The sequence below is a fragment of the Polypterus senegalus genome, chromosome 3 (genome assembly GCF_016835505.1).
Source record: "Polypterus senegalus isolate Bchr_013 chromosome 3, ASM1683550v1, whole genome shotgun sequence".
NCBI lineage: Eukaryota > Metazoa > Chordata > Cladistia > Polypteriformes > Polypteridae > Polypterus > Polypterus senegalus.
In genome coordinates, this window is record NC_053156.1 from 191,620,886 (window position 1) to 191,642,810 (window position 21,925).

Genomic DNA, 21,925 nt, shown 5'->3' on the forward strand with positions numbered 1-21,925 from the left:
ATGCTACAGTTAGCAAACTGCTTGCTAAGTTTCGTGAAACTGGTTCAGTGTTGGATTTGCCAAAATGTGGACGCATGAAAACTGTCACTAATGAAGAAACATCAGTGGCTGTCCTAGCTTCATTCAGCAAGAGCCCACAGCGTAGCACTCGCCGCATGTCACTGGAGAGTGGCATTAGTTGAACATCCCTTCGGCGGATATTAGCTACTCACAAATGGCACCCTTACAAACTCCAGCTACTGCAGCATCTCAACGAGGATGACCCAGATCGGCGCACTGAATTTGCAGAATGGGCAAAACAAAAATTGGAACAGGACCCTCAGTTTACGCAGAAGATTTTGTTCAGTGATGAGGCAAACTTTTATGTGAATGGTGAAGTTAACAAACAAAACCACCGCTATTGGTCTGACACTAACCCACATTGGATAGATCCCTCCAAGACTGTTGGAACAAAAAAATTGATGGTATGGTGTGGTATATGGGGTACAAAGATAGTGGGGCCTTTCTTCATCAATGGAAACCTCAAGGCCACTGGATATGCAAAATTGCTACATGATGATGTGTTTCCCTCTTTATGCACTGAAGCTGGCACATTCCCTGAGTTTTTCCAGCAAGATGGTGCACCACCACATTATGGGTGTCAGGTCCGAGCATTCCTAGATGAACAGTTTCCTGGAAAGTGGATTGGTCATCGTGGGCCAGTTGAATGGCCCCCAAGGTCTCCCGATCTGACCCCCTTAGACTTTTATCTTTGGGGTCATCTGAAGGCAATTGTCTATGCTGTGAAGATATGAGATGTGCAGCACCTGAAACTACGGATACTGGAAGCCTGTGCTAGCATTTCTCCTGTGGTGTTGCTATCAGTGTGTGAAGAGTGGGAGAAGAGGGTTGCATTGACAATCCAACACAATGGGCAGCACATTGAACACATTTTATAAGTGGTCAGAAACTTGTAAATAACTCATGAAAGAATAAAGTTACGTTAAAACCAAGCACACCATTGTTTTTCTTGTGAAATTCCCAATAAGTTTGATGTGTCACATGACCCTCTTCCTATTGAAAAAAAAAGTTGGATCCAAAATGGCCGACTTCCAAATGGCCACCATGGTCACCACCCATCTTGAAAAGTTTCCCCCCTCACATATACTAATGTGCCACAAACAGGAAGTTAATATCACCAGCCATTCCCATTTTATTAAGGTGTATCCATATAAATGGCCCACCCTGTATATCGAGCACATCTGTCTCACCTAACACTCTCCAAAATGTTTCCAGGGCAAGATCCAACCTGCGAACGCTGTAATCGTCCCAGCCTCACTGGGTCACATGTTTTGGGCCTGCACCAAATTAACATCATTCTGGACCAAAATTTTTAATTACCTTTCAGACAGCATTGGTCTCACAATCCCTTCTAACCCATTAACAGCTGTGTTTGGGGTTCTTCCAGATGGGTTCAAAGTGAAGAACGACAAACTGTGATTACATTCACTACACTTTTGTCACACAGACTTATTTTGCTAAACTGGAAGAATACTAACTCTCCTCTTTTAAGTCAGTGGGAAACATATTTTATACTATTTGAAATTGGAAAAACATCAAATACTCAGAGGATCTGTACAGATTTTTTTCAAAATGGCAGGATCTAATCAGTAATATTTTAGAATAAGCTCTTAAATCACAGAGGAAGCAATTATTTCTGTATGTCGTTTTCTTCTCCATTCATCTCTATTGGCTTATCAAACTCATCAATTTAGGTATGTTTACAAGCCTTAAGTTTTACTCTGTTGGCCATGCTCTCTCTCTCAGGGGTGGGGGTCGACTTGTTCTCAATCCTATTTTTGTAAAAATTGATTGATTTGTATGGAATGATTGCAATAGAATTAATAACAAAAAAAAGAAAAAAGAAATTCAGTTGTGCATCTATCCGTTTGTGTGTGTGTTTCGTAAATGTTTTCTCGTTAAAGCCACACAAATTAGCCGACTGCACAAGACAGAAATGCCAAAGTGAATAGTACCAGATACCCTAACTACGTCGAAAAAACTAAGAAACACAAGCTTAACTGCAAAACTGAGGACACAATAATATCCCAATGACTTTTATGAATATGGACAACTTTTCTGCAAGTTTTATCAGCATACCATAGACTGGACACGAAAAAATATTTGCAATGACCATGTCAAATCTAAAACCCATCTCAAGAACAAGGGGGAATTAAAATCAAAAAGTGTTCCCCTTTCAGGTAACAATAGAGGAATCAACAAAATCGTAAGATGCAAGATGCCAGTTTGTGGAGGGCTTTGTGGTCATGCAAGTCAGACATACTGCTTCAAAAGATGACGAATATGCGTCCTTTCTTTATTAAGCATTGTAAACAAGGAGGCGCGGTGACAGAAAATGAGAGCAGTCTTCATCAGAATTATTTATCCCATGTCTTTGAACAACATATGGACGCTGTTCTTCGAAAGATTCATGGCAATAGAATTTATGATGTAGTTGATGAAACCACAGATAGCCAAGACAACATAGTTGTCAACATAGTGATAGGTGAGTAAACATTTGGCTGTATGGTAATTCTTTTATGTAGGCAGTTCTAATTGTGCATGAAATTATATTTAACCAGCATTAACAGTCTTTCCTGTAGAAAAATATTAGTGAACAGCACTGGTTGTTAACAGGTTCCCTTTTAAAAATTAACAATGTTTCTGGATTTAATAAACACAAATTCAGCACCTACAAACCTGGGCAGAACAGCAGGCTTCTCCTTAGATGCAACGAGCCCTTAAAACTTGGTCTCACTTTTTTTCTGTTTAATTTCCAAATTTATCATCTTGCAGATTAGTTTTCTTTTGCTTTGTCATTAATTATTTTAAGATATGCAGTAGATGAAGCTACAGATGTAATGATACACATTTAAAATTTGTAAACATTTAAAGGTTTAAGAATCATTAGAAATAATTTACATAATTACAATTACAGGTACTGAAAACCAGTACTTTTAGAAAGATGCTATCTTTATGGAGAGCTGTAACTTTTCCACCGTTTCAGAGGCAACACTTCAGTCCCTTTACAACCAGCTGATTCTTAATGATGTTTTAGCAGTGGTTACAGACGATGCATCATACTGTCTGAAAGCATACCAGGAAGTTTTTAAAGGAGTTATGCCTAACAGTGTACATTCAACCTGCTTGTGTCATGTCATCAGTTTGGTGGGAGAGACCCGGCAGCACTATAAATACTTTAGTGAGTCTGCATTACTAGTGATGTGGGTAAAGTCTGCCTTTTTCAAGAAGCCTGTCAGGAACTCCCAAGGCAGAAAACACAAGGTGGAATAGCTGGTTCGAATCAGTAGTGTACCTCGTTGAACATATTCACCTCTACAAAAAGTTCTTTCTGGCTGAGAACACATCAGCTCAGGCTGTAACAAATATTCTATACCAGGCGTTTCCAAACTTTTTTCCACTGAGAGCTACTTGTACAAAATGAAAATGGCTAAGAGCTACTTATGTTTTCTAACGTTTATTCTCATAGCTTATTTCAACCCAAACAAACTGAATAAGATTGTTTTGTCTGAACATTTACAAAATGTTTGTGTCCACAACTCACAATTTTCATTAAAACATCGCAAAAAATATTTAGTTCATTTGCAAGTGCATTTTGTATGTCTGTATGCATTTTCTAGTGTATCTCACTCACACTGTTGAATTAAAACATGAATGCTGTCAAAACAAAACAATAAAATTACAAATACACAGATATTACTTATTCATTTGTCATTTTGTTACATGTCACTGTTTCATGTCACAAGAGTATTCACATGTCCAGTTGCATGTGTGATGTGTTTTTCAGTTAGTCAGATGACTGGCACTGCATGGAGTCAACGAGAGGTGTATGGTGGAGTGTAGCCACTTAGGTTCACTCTTATGGAGTCATTTCTGTCAGTGTTGTTCTGAACTTTGATTTCATGACATTCATGTTAGAAAAGGCAGACTCACAGAGGTATGTAGATCCAAACAAAGCAGACATTTTCAGAGCTACTTGGTGAAGATTCTTATAGTTATCTGGCTCTGCTAAGCTCCAGAAATGCTGAGAATGCTGTTGAGACTTTAACTGCATATTATATATTTTACTAATATATAATATGTAAATCCAATGTCTCTCTGTTATCTGCTTTTCACGAGAGAACTACTTAACAGATTTAGATTAGGTTTTTTTTCTATAATTTGCTTGAACATTATGGTTGATATTTTGACTCCTCTCATTTCACTATGTATCATAGTTCGCTTGCTGGTACCGATTTATTTGCATGAATCTGATATCCACAGAACTGGCCGAGGTTGGGTGGGGGTGTTTGTGGTAACTTCCTCACTCACTCGCCAGCTTTGGGGCGTGTTCCTTAACTCTGCTTAGCTAGCGAACGATGTGTTGGAGACCCCTGTCAGAAGGATACATCAAACTAGTAACAGCTCTTACAATTCTGGAGGGCACTCATTGTCCTACTGCAGTCTCAGCATAAAGCATTGTGGAGGATTGGACTCCTACCTGATGAATGGAACTGCAACATAAGGTTCAGGTGTGCTAGTGTGCTGTTTCATTAAAAAGAATGTAAAGTGCCATTTCATTATTATTTGTTTTGTTGTAGCTGTTGCTACTTACAGTAAAAAAACAAAACAAAAAAACATAAAAACCAAAAATCCGAATCAAGGAAAAATAAAATGGTGAAAACCGAAAATCAAAAAAATAAAATAAAACAGAATTTGTAAAAAAAATAAAACGGATTCCATAGGCCCTATACACACACAAAAACAGAGGCTTTCGGTATTGACAATTTTATCCCATTATGGAGTTAGTTCAGAAAAAGATTCATGAGTGCTTTGAGAGCCTTTAATGATGTGAGCTGTAATCATTTAGCTCAAAGTGTCATTTGTAAGAGGTGTGACAGATAGAGGGCGCTATCGTCCTCTTGAACCCTCAGACAATACGTCAGATACCAGGTAAAAGTCCAATAGTTGACTTTATTAATAATCAACAGTGCACAAAGCACCCTCCTCTCCACAATACTCATACAAATACCAATAATCAATAACAATACAATCCTCCACTCCCAGACGCGTTGCCACCCTTCCAACCAGCTCAGCTCGCTGTCTGGGAGATCCCATGGTCCTTTATAGTCCTTGAACTAGAAGTGTTTCATTCTCTCTGTCCATATGACTAGGAACACTTTCGGGTCAGATTAAAAACTCCTTTTTCTTCAACCCCGGAAGCACGTCATTCCTCTTGTCCATGTGACTCTGACGTACTTCCGGGGTGTGGGGCAAATACTCTTTGTTCCTCCCTGCAGCGTCCTCTTGCGGCACCATGGTATCCAGCAGGGCTGTGGATAAAATTTCCATTGCCCAGGATTCCCTGCTGGCCTTCGGGGCACCTCCATGCTGCAGGGAGGTCTCCATCTGGCGGCCTGGGGGTATTGGCTGGGATGAATGGCCGGCCATATATCACAGAGGATATGAAAAGATGGTGACATTAATTGATTTTTAATACTGTGTCTTACACAGTCTTGTTAAAAGAACAAAAGCTTTGCATTCATAGCATCACATGTATACATGCCAGTTAGCTCGACGGGCAAAACACCATACTTTATTGATGAACATGAATCTGCAAATGCTAAATTTGTGTTATTTGTTTGGCTTTTGAAGTAAATCTAGTGTTCATTAGTATAAACCATTAAAATGTGAGGAACACAGTAAAAGCGTATAAGTTAGATATTTGAAAGGTACATTACTTAAGCTAATGCAATCTACCAGATACACTTCATATTACATCAGTCTTTTTGATATTGTAATTCATGATTTGTACACAGGCTAAACAATAACAACATCTGATTACTGATGTAAGACATTTTCAAAACAGCACAATACAAAAAATTGAACAAAAGTTCTGAAATAATAGATTAAACTGATAAGTTTGATTTCACACAAGAAGCCTTAAAAATGGGACAAAAGCAAAAGAAAAAAAGGAGGGAGAGATTTGGAAAATTAAATTGCCAGACGTTTGTGACATTTGAAGTTCAAAATCAATTCAACTTATCAGCTGCTACACTTTAATAGGTTTTTTAACTATTTAATGATGCAAATGTTAAACTTAACAATAGCAAATGGTACAACCCTAATAGAAGGATTCTTTGACAAGCCAGATTTTTAAATCATATTTAAAAAACAGCTTTAAAGAAATTGTTCAATTAATGTTTTTAGCACTGATTTTAAGTAGTATCTTTGCAATGAAAATGTCATAGAATAAATGTAGGATGTGCACATAGTAAGATAAATCAGGACATGTAGTTCATGATGATATAATACAAGGATGTTAAACCATTGCGATACAGTCTTATTCATGTGTTATTTGCAAACATTAACCCAATTACACAATCTATGTATGCATCATTCTCTCTCTTTTTCTCTGTAAGCAGACATAGTAAAAGACAGGCCCAAGATATAGAAAATATATGCTGCATGGTCCTCAGTTCTAATTTTGTTATCTGGTTTTTCTGTGGACATTTACATTTTAAAAAAGCATTGCCCTATAGTTCACATATAGTGCTTTATATTCCCGAAAAAAGTACAAACTAAAATACTTTTACTTGTGTGACAATATACAAACTTAAACCTATAAGTCAATACTACAAAACAAACCACCAATTAAAAGAAATTACACACAGTATATCTGCATAAGCAATTCAAGTATAAATCATAACAACATGTTACTTATTCTGGATTAATGAGGCAACAGCTATGACCTCTGCACAACCATACTGTACCCTTTGTTTTTGTAAGGTTTTAGTAAGACTGAGAAATTAATGAAGTTTTTATTTATTTATCTATCTTTTAATCATAAGTGACCACAATACACCATGGCTGTAAAGAAAGTCTGAATTAAGTACATTGATTACAATGAATCCTTCTCCACATAAAGTATACAGTGCTACATATATGCCAACTAGCATCTCCATTTAGCTGTTTCACTGCTCCTTTTAAACGTAAATTAATATTTTTCCTTTATTCAACCATTTATAGTTTTGCCATTTTCTAAATTAGCTATTTCTACTCTTTGCTTCAACTTTTCAACTTGCAACTTTACTTTTTTTTTTTCCATTTCTGTCTGTGGGGCAGATAACCATACTGCCTTTCTTTGGCTGAAACTGTGAATTTATTTGTTGTTTGAACTGTGTCTGTTTAATAAATGCTAGATGTCTACTTGTTATTAAGAAATAGTGTATATGATTTCTTAGATTAATAATATGATTAAAATTGTTAATTTTTGACTGTATGTAGGGTTTTAGTAAAAAGGTTTTTAAAGTATTTTTTTTTTACTTACAATATTGTTAAATGTAATTGTGGAAGTAAAAACCATTATACTTGCTTATTCCCTTGGATTTTTTCTGTGTTTCTTAAAATGTGCAATACACATTCATCTGTATTTATCATTTCACCACTTACCCTTGCCAAGGGTCCATTTTGCAAACGACATTAGAATTTTGCTTGAATGAGCAAGAGGCCTATAATGCACAACATAATAATTAAAAACAGCAATAATAAAAATTATTTTTTTAATAAAAAAAATGAAAATAAAATTAGATTGTAAAACTTTTAATGATCCAAATGTATTTTTATAGATTGTTGCCACTGTGCTAATTAATTAATTAGACCTTCTAAAACCCTTTATTGACCTTCTCAATGGTATAAATCCACAATCTTGGATTGGTAGTATACATACCTAGAGACCTCTCCATTTATACTCTAACACAAAGCTGCAGTACAGCACTCTCCTCGCCACATTAAAAGTTTCATTAGTCACAGCACTTATTTTTCTGAATCTGTTGCCTCTATTTTTGCCATTTATTTATGTACAACAATAACTGCCCGAGATCAGGGATGAACTTGTAACTATTGTAAGTACTTCATAGAAGGAATAGTTCAGTATTAAAACACATTACAAAGAAGATTAGGCAATTTTCTGAATATGTTCATTTCCCAACCAGGGATATTTCCATATAAACATACTTTGTAAAATATAAGGGGTACTTAAACCAAAAAAAGACTAAATAAAATATCCTACATGATACCAAGATATACAGTAACTGCTTCATACAGCCTATAAGTCTAGTATACTTCTCATAGTCTGTTTGCATTTTAATCATATTTTTTGAAAACATTAGTGACTATTATAAATTTCAATCTATATATATATTCAATTTTTTAACAGCAGGCACTGGCCCATTACAAGCAGTAAGTGTTTACTCTCTACACACCTGGAATTCTATGTTTTAATAAAATACACAAATAATGTATAGTTCTTAGACTAATTATACAGAAAACCAAGCAGAAATGCCAATAAGAGCTGGACATTTTACCTGCCTCCACTGACTTATTATGCTACTGAATTTTGTGTGCCTATTGTTAACCTCAATTTTTACTTTTGGAAAACAGTTACAAATAATGGCCCAAAAACAGATGTTAGGCTCCATCTTGTGGTTGATATCACAAGTATCAATGGCTTAATATTTATACTTTTTTTACCATATGTTTAAGCGATGATAAACATTTCACTGAAATATAATCTGCTATCACAGTTACTGTATCTGGCAAACATTTGATAAAACATACTGAATTTGTTTAACAGAAGTCCAGATGACAAAGCCGCATAACATGAACATATAAATAATCGATATTAGACTATAAAAAATAATTGTAAAAATCTGTCTTCAGAAAGTAATGTTTTAGATTCCAGTGATATTAGTCATAAGTAGTTTAAATCTGATGCGAAGAAGCCACCAAGTACATACTGTATGAAGCTACGTTCACTCAAAAGAAAATACCATGGGTGTTTTTAATCTTTGAGACACACTCTTGTATATGTATCCGTTTGGAAGCACAGCAAAATGGACCATTAAAAATGAACTTGTTTTGAAACTTGAATAAAAAAGTAATACATACTTATCCAAAAATATTTTATTTCTATTTTAAAAAGATATACATTGTGATATAGACATATTTAACACCTAATATTTGACAACAAATAAATGGATTGTTATAATTATTTTAATAACATTCACCAACCAATTTACTGAAACTTCTCAACCCTATTTTAGGGATCAGAAGGAGCTGGAGCCTATTCTTGCAGCACTTATTGCAAGACTTAAACTAATCTTGTACATTTATTCAACCACATATAAAAAAAAAAAAACACCTCTTTAGCTCAAATGGGGGCCAAGCATTGAGGACTTTGGATCATGTTTCTGCATCACTACTGCCTGCATACAGAACACTGATTAAACAGTCCAAACCAGTTTCTAAACATATCAGTGTGTGGCCAAAGAGAGCTGTTTCAGTCCTGCAGGACTGTTTTGATAATATATCCATCCATCCATCTTCTAATCCGCTGAATCCGAACACAGGGTCACGGGGTCTGTTGGAGCCAATCCCAGCCAACACAGGGCACAAGGCAGGAACCAATCCTGGGCAGGGTGCCAACCCACCGCAGGACACACAAACACACCCACATACCAAGCACACACTAGGGCCAATTTAGAATCGCCAATCCACCTAACCGGCATGTCTTTAAACTGTGGGAGGAAACCGGAGCGCTCGGAGGAAACACACCCAGACACGGGGAGAACATGCAAACTTCATGCAGGGAGGACCCGGAAGGCGAACCCGGGTCTCCTAACTGCGAGAGTGGCTACCACTACGCCACCGTGCCGTCCTGGTTACAATACCAACTTAGAAAAGTATGCATCATCAGACATTAACAAGTGCATAGATCATGTGACTGTCCCAAAGACCATCAGAACTCATGCATATCAGAAACCAAGGGTGTCATTGGAGGTATGTGCACTATTAAAAGCCCATAAATGATACCTTTAGATCAGGTGACAAAGTAGCCCTTAGGAGGGCAAAAGCAAACATATTTCAGGGCATCAAAGCAGTTAAGTGACAGTATGGCAAGAAAATCCCCAGCCACTTTCAGAACACCAGAAACACACGCCACATGTGGCAGAGAATCTGAGCCATCAAGGACTATAACATCACATCATCTGTCTGTACTGGTGATACCTTGCATCAAAGATGTTCTAAATAACTTATACATGTGGTTGGATGCCCTGAATGATATACCTGCAAGTCAATCCTTCCTCAGGTAGAACAAGTACTGTGCTTGTCCACTGCTGATGAGAGAAGGACCTTGTTGAATGTAAACCCACGCAAAGCTGCTAGACCAGACAACATACCCAGCCGAGTGTACAGGGAATGTACAAACCAGCCGATGGATATCTTTATAAGCATCTTCACCATTTCCTTGTGGCAGGCAGTCATCCCCAAGTGCTTCAAAATCAACACCATCATACACATGCCAAAGAAGTCACCTGTTTCTTGCTTCAATGACTATCTCCCCGTAGCACTCATATCTGTCATCAAGCTAGTCTTGGGCTACTTGAAAGCCAGACTTCATACATTACATGGCCCTCTCCAGTCTGTCTATCGCTTGAACCGTTCCACTGAAGATGCCATATCATGTACATCAGATCCTGACCCATCTGGACATCTGCTAGAATGCTTTTCATTACCTTCAGTTAAGCTTTCCAACATCATCAACCCTCAGAAGCTCATAGGGGTGTTGAATCTGCTACACTACAAAACTTCCCTATGCCACTGGATCCTGGACTTCCTGAAAGAAAGATATCAGACAGGCCGTGGTGGAAACATCATCCCCAGGACCATCATGCTGAGCACTGGTGCCCCCCCAGGGATGCGTACTTAGCCCACATCTGTTCACTCTGCTAGACTCAATTGTGTGGCTGCATATAGTTCCAACACCAATTTTAATTTTGCAGATAACACAACGGTGATGGGTCTCATTAACAATGGGGATGAGTCAACGATTGATGAAGTGTAATGTTTCTTAACACCAGAATTACCAAAGCCTACGAAAAAACTCATAAATCCGGCCCATCTTAAATCCCTTCACACCTCTCCATCAGTGTCTTCTGTCTTGTAAGTGTGTCGATCAAGACAAGCTGCAAGCAGCCTACTATTCCATCCCCTCCACTGCCGCAGAACGTGCATAAGGTTCTCCCTGCTCATGTCTTGATTATCTGGGAGTGAAGTGCTGGAGTTTTAGAGTGGAGATAATAGATTGTTATTTGGAACACATGCATTTCATGTGTGTTCCGTTTCTACAATAATCTGTGTAAACACATTGTTAAAACAGAAACGTTTTTCATATTTTAGTAAAAAATGACAAAATGTAGGCATAAACTATATAATGTGTGAAGCCTGAAGTCCAAAGATCAAATAAACACTTTCACAAAAGGTTCAAGGAGGATACAACAGTTTCTGTGGCGCAGTGGTAGGAATTGCTGACTTGTAATCAAGAGTCCCCCCAATTCGATCCTGACTGCATCGTATATTTACCATTTTGACTAGTGGTCTACTCTTATTGTTAATATTATACAATAAACACATACACTTACATTTATAGTACTTGTAAAAGTTAGTGTTTTTTTTCCACTTTTTTTTTCTCTGTCACTATCATGATGCACACACCACCTCCCCCAGGGATCTGACGCTGTTAGTTTTTATTTGAAACTGGGAATAACTGTAGATGTCAGTGGTGTTTTGAGACAAAGGAGCTGGATATTCTCTGATCTGGATGGATAAAAGCTGACACACAAATGCTGGTAAATCTGCTTTATTTGTATTTCACTGTCACTTGATTTTTTTATTCAGTTTTATTGAGTGTTCCTGCACAGACTGAATTAGTATGCACATTATGGTCCATGATATCAAAGCCGCACTGACAAAAAAAAACAAAAAAAACAGAGACATAGGTATTCATGATATTTAGAATTACTCATTTTATGACCTGTATAGTACATTTTGGAAAACATTGTGGCATGGATGCAACATTATTCATATAATTAATATTCATTCGCATAACATCTTGCGGTTTTAATCAGTGACCGTGTGGCTTTTTTTTCCCCCGGTCTTGCCAGTCTCCACATGTTGCTGTATGGTGGTGTTTCTTTTGTACTCCAGGATAATCAGAGGAAAGAATAGTACAGAGAGGTAAGTTCAGCGCTATATGCAATTATCAAATTCAAATGTTAACAATTCACACACACACAAGGACCGTCCTTCCTACATTTATGACATGTGTACCTGCTGCAATTGTTCAAGTGTTCCCCTGCTTCTTTTAAGCAACTATTTATAAATTATAAACACTTCATTTATTGTAGACATAATGTGACCAAACAGTAAAAGTATGAATAATAATAAGGAGGTATATAAAATAGTACACATAGATCAAATGTATATATAGAACCTACAGTACTTAACCCATGTTTGAATATAATCTAAATATTACATCTCCCTGGAAAGATGAACAGGCTCTTGGCCAGATCAGGGATACATTTAATTGTCTCTGTTGGTACAAATTAAATAAATAAAGGCTGGCTATCAGTTCTACAATCCAAATCTCAAGAGTTATGTGCCAGGCTGAGGAGCAGAAATGACAAAGTGGTCTCCTCTGAAGTTCTACTTGTGCCATGCGGCAGTTCATGTTATGATTTTCCAGAATTCTCAAGTACACAAACCTCAAAAACTTCCAAAAATTCCCAATAGGAGGTAATTTACAATCAAACTTTGGCTAGGAATAAGGGCAAACATAGGGCCTTTATAAAATATAAGAATGTATTTCTCACAAGAATGATCTAAACAAAAATAAAGCTTCAGTTCAGCTTTCAACCCCATCATCCCTCAGAAGGCAAAAGGCGAAAAGGAGTTGCCCGAAATTCAAGGCAATTGAAGCAAACAAAGTCCCAATACAGAATCTGGAAATTAAGTCAAAAGCAGAGCATGAAGTCATAAATCTAATAATCACAAAAGTCACAGCAGAAACAAGACAGACTGACCAACTCCTAAGCACATTCATATGAACCATAAGAAACTGTGAGCTGGCCCACCTTTATAGGGCTGAGAGCAACCCCTTGTGGTGATAAGCAGGTGGCCCTATCTCTTGGGGATCTATCCACAAAATACAAGGAATGTAACTTGGCCTAATAATTGAATTTGAGATAAGTATTACATAGAAGGATACACGTTATTGAAGAATGACAGACAGAAACAAAAAGTTGGGGGTGTCGGCATTTATGTAAAACAAGATGTAAATGCAAGTCTTCTTCAATTACATGCTGAGTCACAGCTTAGTAAGAATGACTATAGGTATCAAGGCCTTATATTAGGTGTGTGTTATAGACCTCAACACAGACAATAGTTTCAACTTGCACCTTTTTAATAATATAAAAAAAATTAAGTTTAGAGGGGTAGTCATTGGGGTTTTAATTAGGCAAATATTAACTGGGGTAGTTTTACAAAAATGTAACAGTAATATGACTGTTTAACATGGCATTTTAAATCAGAAATGCAGAGAAAAGAATGTCTACATTTACTATTCAGTTATAATCAGGATCAAGATTTGTGGGGTAGACATGATTTAACAGATGGATACAAAACTGGCTCAGAAACAGAAGGCCAAGGGTTACTGTGAAGGGAATGTTTTCAGAATTAGGGGATATTAAAATTGGTGTCCCTCATGGATCAGCACTGAGGATGCTGCTCTTCTTAGCATATACTTTATTATCCAGATCATTTTATATATTAAACATCAAGATACGACAATCTTTCAATACCCTACTGATACCTCTCTCTTATCATTAGCCAAGTTATTCTTTTTCTTCTTTTCTGTGATTTTTGTTAGTGCTTAAAGGGAGTGGTGTTGCTGGTTACTGTATTTCCATATTTCTTGAGCTTCTGTAAAAGCTATATTTTCCTTTGAGACAAATAAAGTACTATCAATAGCAAACTATGTGGAAGGACAAATAATGCAGAAAAACTGCAAATCTGTAGAAGATGAAATTTTATGTATGTAAATGTAATTACATGAAGGAAGTACAAATATAAAAACAGCACCAGCACTATGTGTTGAGCACAAGTCAAGGGAGGTTATATTTAAGCTATAAATGCACTACTGAGGCCTCACATGGGGCCTCATGCATAACGCCGTGTGTAGAATTCGCAGTATAACATGACATAAGCACAAAAGTGGAAATGTGCTTACGCACAAAAAAATCCAGATACATAAATCTGTTTGTTCACCAACTTCCACGTTCTTCCGCTACATAAATCCCGGTCAGCGTGAAAAGTAACGCATGTGCACGCGCCTGCTCTCCCGCCCCGTCTCCTCCCAGAATTATGCCTCTGTGAATATGCAAATCAGTATAAGTAGCCCTTAATATCAGCCTTCTGTGAAAAGACAATGGCAAAAGTACGAGGGAAAATAGAAGAATTTCAGCGAATACCAAGTGGAGGCAAGGAAAAACTTACTATTTGTTGGTTTAAACAGTGGTATAAACAACAAAAGGAAGTTGATCGAGTGATATAGCATGTCGGAGAAACTCGAAAGCTCAAGTTCACAAAGTTGCACAGTGCCCGAAATAAAAAAAGTTGTCACATATCAAAGTCGCCATGAAAAGGCGAGTCGTAATCCACCGTCTGAGTGTCATATGTGTCATATAAGCTTATTAGGGTACAGAGAAAAAAGGCACACAGTGGGGAAAAAGCAAGAAATGTCAACTTTAATCTCAAACTTTCCACTTTAATCACGTAGTTTATTTTGTCATTAAAGTAGAACATCATAAACTTCATCTTAAAATTGTTTAATTTACTAGTTTCTCAAATTCCATCGTAACTAAAGTAGCACGTTAAATGTTTTGTTTTGTATTTGATCTTCTATGTGCTCTGTGTGTGTGAATCACTACGAGCTTCCGGGCTTTCTCTTCCTCCGACAGGGAACAGAATCCATTACATCTGTAATATTACAGCTCTCTGAATAATTAAAATACTGAGCAGTATACGTGATATCATTTTTATGATGATAGGAGTTAAAGCATGTTATTAAATATGGGAACATGGTGGCACAGTAATTGTTCATGTCTCACGCAAGATGCTTGCTGCGCCATGCACGACCTTCGATGAAATACTTTATTACAGAAGAACTGTCTCTTTCAAACATACTAACCCCCAATTCCTGTCCCTACTTTTCTTTCTTCAAATAGCAAATCACCACACAATCAGCTCTGTAATAGATGTTAAGCCATCTGTAAGCTTAGAATACCGATTTTTCAAAACCTTTAAGGAACATTGAAATATCTATAATGTTTAATTATTCTATCCATCTATCCTTCCAGTGTCGTGCCAGCCACAGCAAGAATACAGCGCGAGACCAGAACAATCCGTGAACGTAGTTCCAGCTCCTGGCTAGCTCTGCGGCACTGTGTAGTTAAAGTTAAAGTTTTATCTGTATAACATAATAAATATATTTTGCTGCATTTCATCTTAAAAATGATATCGTCATCATATGTAAATACGTGCTTTATAAAGTGGCTAAGGTTGTGCAATATTATAACTGAATCATAAGTACAATCACCTCACTGTAAATTTGCAAGTACAGATAATTTTACAAGGAGCACTTGATGGACTGATGAGAGTGCGTTTAGAGTTCTTGTGATGAAACTGTTTTTGAACCGCGAGGTCAGTACAGGAAAGACTCTGAAGCGTTTGTCGGATGAGAGCAGTTCAAATAGTGAATGGCTGAGACAGCGTGGTGCTGATGCTGCATACCGATAATTCTCTTTCCGATCAGCTGCTGTACAGCTATGATTGACACTCAGATACAGTTATATAAATACTCCGAGTGGTGCAGTGAGAGTAATATGGAAAAAGGTGATCCGATGTGGCAACCCCTAACGGGAGCAGCTGAGAGAAGAAGAATAAGGTAGCAGTAGCACTGCTTTGACGCTGGGTGCCAGCAGTCTGCAAAACTGAGCGGAGAATTTGCGTACGATAGGGTATGAGCTACTGTGGAAATGTGCGTGGCTTTACGCCAAATTTAGGTTTTATGCATTGAGATTTGAACGTGGAAACGTTCTTACTCAACATTTTTGTGCGTATGCACCGTTAATACATAAGGCCCCAGGTACTTACATTTGTGGATAACTGACAGAAAAGGCTTCTTTCTGGCATACCTTCAGGCTAATCTCAGAATTGATAGGTACATGTTCTGAGGAGAAACTGAAAGAGCTCAACCTTAAATTTAAGCAATAGATGGCATAATAGAAGTTTTTAAAATTTTTCAACACATATGTGGGCAGGATTGGAAACTTTTTAAGGGCAAATTTTGAATAAATATTAGAATGTTACAAACAATTTCTTGGAGACACTTTAACATCCCTGGAGACAAGCTGCTGTACAGGCTTTTAAATGATCGTCGCGCAGCACGACATGCAGATCCGGCAGCTCGGTAGCAGCAGTTGCTGTACAGGTTTTTAAATAATCGTCCAGCAGCGCGACATGCAGATCACGCAGCTTGGTAGCAGCAGCTGCTGTACAGGCTTTTAATTTATTGTCGTGCAGCTCAACATGCACCCCCACACCTTCACAAACAGAACTGCAGAGACGTGAAGTGGCGAGCATGAAGCGCGCCTCTAGAGACAAGGGTTGGGGGGGTGGGCGAGTGAAGCAAGTACAGGGCACACAGCGGGTATAGGAAAGAATCACCCTCTTCGAAATATTCCCTTTTTTTTTTGTTTTACAATCTTAAATGAAAACACACAAACCAATATTTTTTCTAGCTTTACTAACTCAATGCAATCTATAACATCCAGCAACTCCTTCCCCGTTACCCACAGGCACATGCAGTCTCTCCAAACACAATAACACAATAAACAATACTTTCTTCACTTTTTCGTTCTCTTTATCTTTTCTTCTCCACTCCTCCCGGCTAACTAACTGATACACTGTAGATCACGCAGAATACAATACAAAACAAAATCATTCTTAATGTTAATGAAGAAAGGATACTTGGAAAACCCAAAAACTCCAATAGTAATCCCAAATTATTGCTTGCTTTTTATTTTTATGAGAAATAGCACAGGAGTCATATGCAGGTAATGCCCTAGTAGGACTTCATGTACACACATCTAAAGAAATAATCAAAAGTCACAGAGGACATGGCACGAATGACGTAGGATGTTTTCACCTTTTAAACTCATCTCATGTTTTTTTGCTTTTTCCAAAAACACTTTTCTTCTTGTCCATACAGTTACTGTATATTTAAGACTTTCCTTCCTGAATAGACTCTTCTCAGTACTACAACCTTGTGACTCCAATTGGTACCTTTCCCCTGCCATTATTCTTGCGGAAGATATTGAAAAGGTTCACACTTTCACAAACAGATGCAAAAAATGACCAGACGTTTGTACAAAAGAAACAATGAGAAGCAAACGATGAAACTAATGAAAAATGCTATCATTGCTACACTCTTTATTTTATTTGTTGATATGCTGAATAACATTAGATTAATTGAGGTAAGAGGATATGTAACAATTTAGAAGCATTCCTTACTTACCAGAGTTTACTTTGGAAGTAACATGAGACAAGTCAATCTTCGGTACTCGGACAGGCATTGAACCTTTAGGAGTGGAGCACTTCATTAAAGTTTCCTTACGATCTGATACCCTGGTAATCTTCGACAATGGGGCAAATATACCTGAGGAAGAGTTACCAAATAATAGTATGTCCCAAAAATGGCAAAAATTAGATTATACTCAGCAGTATTTAAATTCAATCAGGGAAGTGAAATAAAAAAGCACCCTGTCAAATATGCAAAATTATACCTATCTGGATCCAGTTACAAGAAACAGGTTTATTAATTTGTAAAGACCCAGCTAGAATAAATCTCATAGCATTGAACTTATATTTTCCATATTTGCTGGTTTAAATGAAATTTTCTCTTCAAAGAAAAACTAAAAGTTGTTTATATGCAATAATTTCATCACCGATTCCCATATCTCTTTTACAGATACTGCAAAACATTATAGACATGCATCTATTATACCTGTGGCAGATTTTTTTACATAATGTGTTTTTACTTACAATGAGTGGTAAACCAATACTTTATTCCTGATGTCGTTTGTTAATACCATGTCATACTATTTTCTAAACCTACTTAACCCATAAAAGGATCGCTAAAGTAACTGCTGTGGCCTGTCTTGTTTCTAAATAAAATGCTTAATTCTGGTTTCATTAAAGGACCATGCTCTCAATGATTTTTTACGCATTTTTGCAGATGGCTCATATGCAGCTATGCATTTTTAACACAAGTTCTGTAGAAGTAGTGCACCTCTAAATGGACTGAAATATTGACATTCTTGCTTGTTACAGGATTCTTCTCAGGACTGTTTTTTCATTGAAAAGAGTTTTCAGAATATGATGTGAACAAGCTGATATCTTTCCAAAATTTCAATTAGTCCCTTGATCTTAGTGAAAAGAATGTTCCAATTATGCTTTATTTGTGCTTGCTTGTTTTTGTGATGGTTTTCTTAACTATGTATATAATATATAGTTAAGCTTCTCGATCTCACTTGTATGGATACTCTGGATCTGGTCGCACCCCTAAAGTTAAGGAGAGCCAAGGAAAAAGCCAGTGTTCAGCCCTGGCTAAATGAGTTCACTCGTGTGCTCAGACAAGTAATGCAGGCAGGCTGAATGGAGGTGGAAAAAGGACAAACTGCAGGTCTCTTATGAAATTCCTAGAACTCGCTGGAAGTCCTATCAAGAGGCTGTGAGATCAGCAAAGTCACATTTTTTATCATGTTTAATTGCGAATGCTGCCTCGAGACATAGGGTGCTGTTTAGCACCATAAACACTCTCTTAAACCCACCTGTCAGCGGCTTCCCTGAGAGTACGCCTGAGACCTGTGAGCTTTTTCTCAATTATCTATACTAGTAAAAGGCAAAGCCCTCACTCACTCACTGACTCACTCATCGCTAATTCTCCAACTTCCCGTGTAGATAGAAGGCTGAAATTTGGCAGACTCATTCGTTACAGCTTACTTACAAAAGTTGTGCAGGTTTCATTTTGAAATTCTACGTGTAATGGTCATAACTGGAACCTACTTTCAGGGTGGTGTTTGGCACAAACTCAGCGAAACTGTGAGAGAAACGATTAAGTGCCGGGGTCTTAGCTAACATTAAATAAAGCTGTGGAAATAGCTCCAAAGAGATCTGAACAAAAAAGCGTTACACATTTGAGAAGGCAGCAAAACAATATGAAGCGTGTGACGCATACAAGCATATTAATAAGTGCAGCTACTGTGGAAACAAAGCACACGGTGGAAGAAGTGAATGTCCAGCTAAAGGAACACAGTGTAAAAAAAAAACAAAAACCCGTGCATGCAGTGTGTGATGTCTCAAATAAAGAGGAAGACGAGCTGTTTGTTGATGCAGTAAGAAAAGTAACGATAAATGAAACCTGTTATCTTTACAACGGTTGACAAACACGGAATGTAACTTGAACACAACACATCCTCCAAATACGAACCTGATTGAAAGAAATAATGATGATCAAATCCTTGATGACAGCAACACTCATAACAGTCATAAAACAATTACATTCACAATCATGTTACGTTATTTTTTAAATCTTCCCTTTTCTTTTTCATAACTTATTTAACACACTACTTCTCCTCTGCGAAGCGCGGGTATTTTGATATATATATATATACACATATCTATATATATATATATATCTATATATATCTATATATATCTATATATATATATCTATATATCTATATATATATCTATATATCTATATATATATATATATCTATATATATATATATATATATATATATCTATATATATATATATATATATATATATATATATATATATACAGTAATCCCTCCTCTATCGCGGGGTTGCGTTCCAGACCCCCCCGCGATAGCTGAAAATCCGCGAAGTAGAAACCATATGTTTGTATAGTTATTTGTATATATTTTAAGCCCTTATAAACTCTCCCACACTGTTAACATTATTAGAGCCCTCTAGACATGAAGTAATACCCTTTAGTCAAAAGTTTAAACTGTGCTCCATGACAAGACAGAGATGACAGTTCTTTCTCACAATTAAAAGAATGAAAACATATCTTCTCTTCAGGAGCAGAGAATTTCAGAGAGAGAGAGAGAAAGAGAGCTTGCAAAGAAAAGCAAACAATCAAAAAATCAATACGTGTGCTTTTAAGTTTGGCGAAGCGTCAGTATCTTCTAAGCAAAAAGCCCCTCTGCTCACATCTCCTCCGTCAGGCGCAGAGAACGTCAGAGAGAGAGAGTGAGAGAGAGCGAGATTAAAGCAAACAATCAAAAAATCAATAAGTATGCTTTTGGAAGCACCGCGATAAAGCGGCATTTCTTAGAGGAGCGTCAGTATCTTTTAAGCAAACAGCTTCTGTGCCAACAGCACCTCTGCTTACAACCCCTCCGTCAGGCACAGAAAATGTCAGAGAGGGTGAGAGAGAGGCAGAGACAAGCAAACAATCAAGTGCCGCGCAGGAAGCATATCTTATAGCATTGAGGAGTTTTAGTTAATATGTAATACGTGCTCTGATTGGGTAGCTTCTAAGCCATCCGCCAATAGCGTCCCTTGTATGAAATCAACTGGGCAAACAAACTGAGGAAGCATGTAGCATAAATTAAAAGACCCATTGTCCGCAGAAATCCATGAACCAGTGAAAAATCCGTCATATATATTTAGATATGCTTACATTTAAAATCCGCGATAGAGTGAAGCCGCGAAAGTCTAAGCGCGATATAGCGAGGGATTACTGTATATCTATATATATACACACACACTAATAAAAGGCAAAGCCCTCACTGACTCACTCACTCATCACTAATTCTCCAACTTTGCGTGTAGGTAGAAGGCTGAAATTTGGCAGGCTCATTCCTTACAGTTTACTTACAAATGTTAAGCAGGTTTCATTTCGAAATTCTACACGTAACGGTCATAACGGTCAACAACATCTACCATGTTGAAGTTTCTTATTTACAGCCCCATCTTCACGAAATTTGGTAGGCGGCTTCCCTGCGCTAACCGAAACCGATGTACGTACTTATTCCGATAGTATGACACCACTGTCAAACGCCATATTGAACTTTCCAATGTCACTAATTCTCCAACTTCCTGTGTAGGTAGAAGGCTGAAATTGGGCAGGTTCATTCCTTACAGTTTACTTACAAAAGTTAAGTAGGTTTCATTTCGAAATTCGACGCGTAACGGTCATAACGGTCGACAACGTCCGCCATGTTGAACTTTCTTATTTATGGCCCCATCTTCACGAAATTCGGTAGGTGGCTTCCCTGTACTAACAAAACCGATGTACGTACTTATTTCAGTGGTATGATGCCACTGTCGGCCGCCATATTGAACTTTCCAATGTCACTAATTCTCCAACTTCCTGTGTAGGTAGAAGGCCGAAATTTGGCAGGTTCATTCCTTATAGTTTACTTACAAAAGTTAAGTAGGTTTCATTTCGAAATTCGATGCGTAACGGTCATAACGGTCGACAACGTCCGCCATGTTGAACTTTCTTATTCATGGCCCCATCTTCACGAAATTTGGTAGGCGGCTTCCCTGCGCTAACCGAAACCAATGTACGTACTTATTTCGGTGGTATGATGCCACTGTCGGCTGCCATATTGAACTTTTCAACGGTCTTTGTTACTTATGGGCCCATCTTCAAGAAATTTGGTACGCGGGTTCCCAATGCTAACTGAATCCTACTTACGTACATATATACATCCATAGCCTGCAACTCGGTCACCGTGTGAGGCGGCGTTGGGTACCCCATCCCAACGCCTCGCATGTTGTTGGCTGCCTGCCTATATAAGGCCGTCCGTCGCTCCGGTCTCTACATTCCCTTCCTTGTTTCGCCACGGGATTCACGTCTCCCTGCTGATAACTACAGCCTTTTTAT

General features: G+C 37.6%; 1 protein-coding gene across 7 annotated transcripts in view; it reads right to left on the reverse strand.

Annotated features, from left to right (window-relative positions):
* LOC120525759 (CAP-Gly domain-containing linker protein 4-like) overlaps positions 1 to 21,925 on the reverse strand; it is a 159,629-nt gene that overhangs the window by 44,164 nt on the left and 93,540 nt on the right. For all 7 annotated transcript variants that reach the window (XM_039748340.1, XM_039748342.1, XM_039748341.1 and 4 more), the window contains one exon: positions 17,516 to 17,656. In XM_039748340.1, coding sequence (XP_039604274.1) covers positions 17,516 to 17,656 — 141 coding nt within the window. The remainder of the gene's footprint in view (positions 1 to 17,515; positions 17,657 to 21,925) is intronic.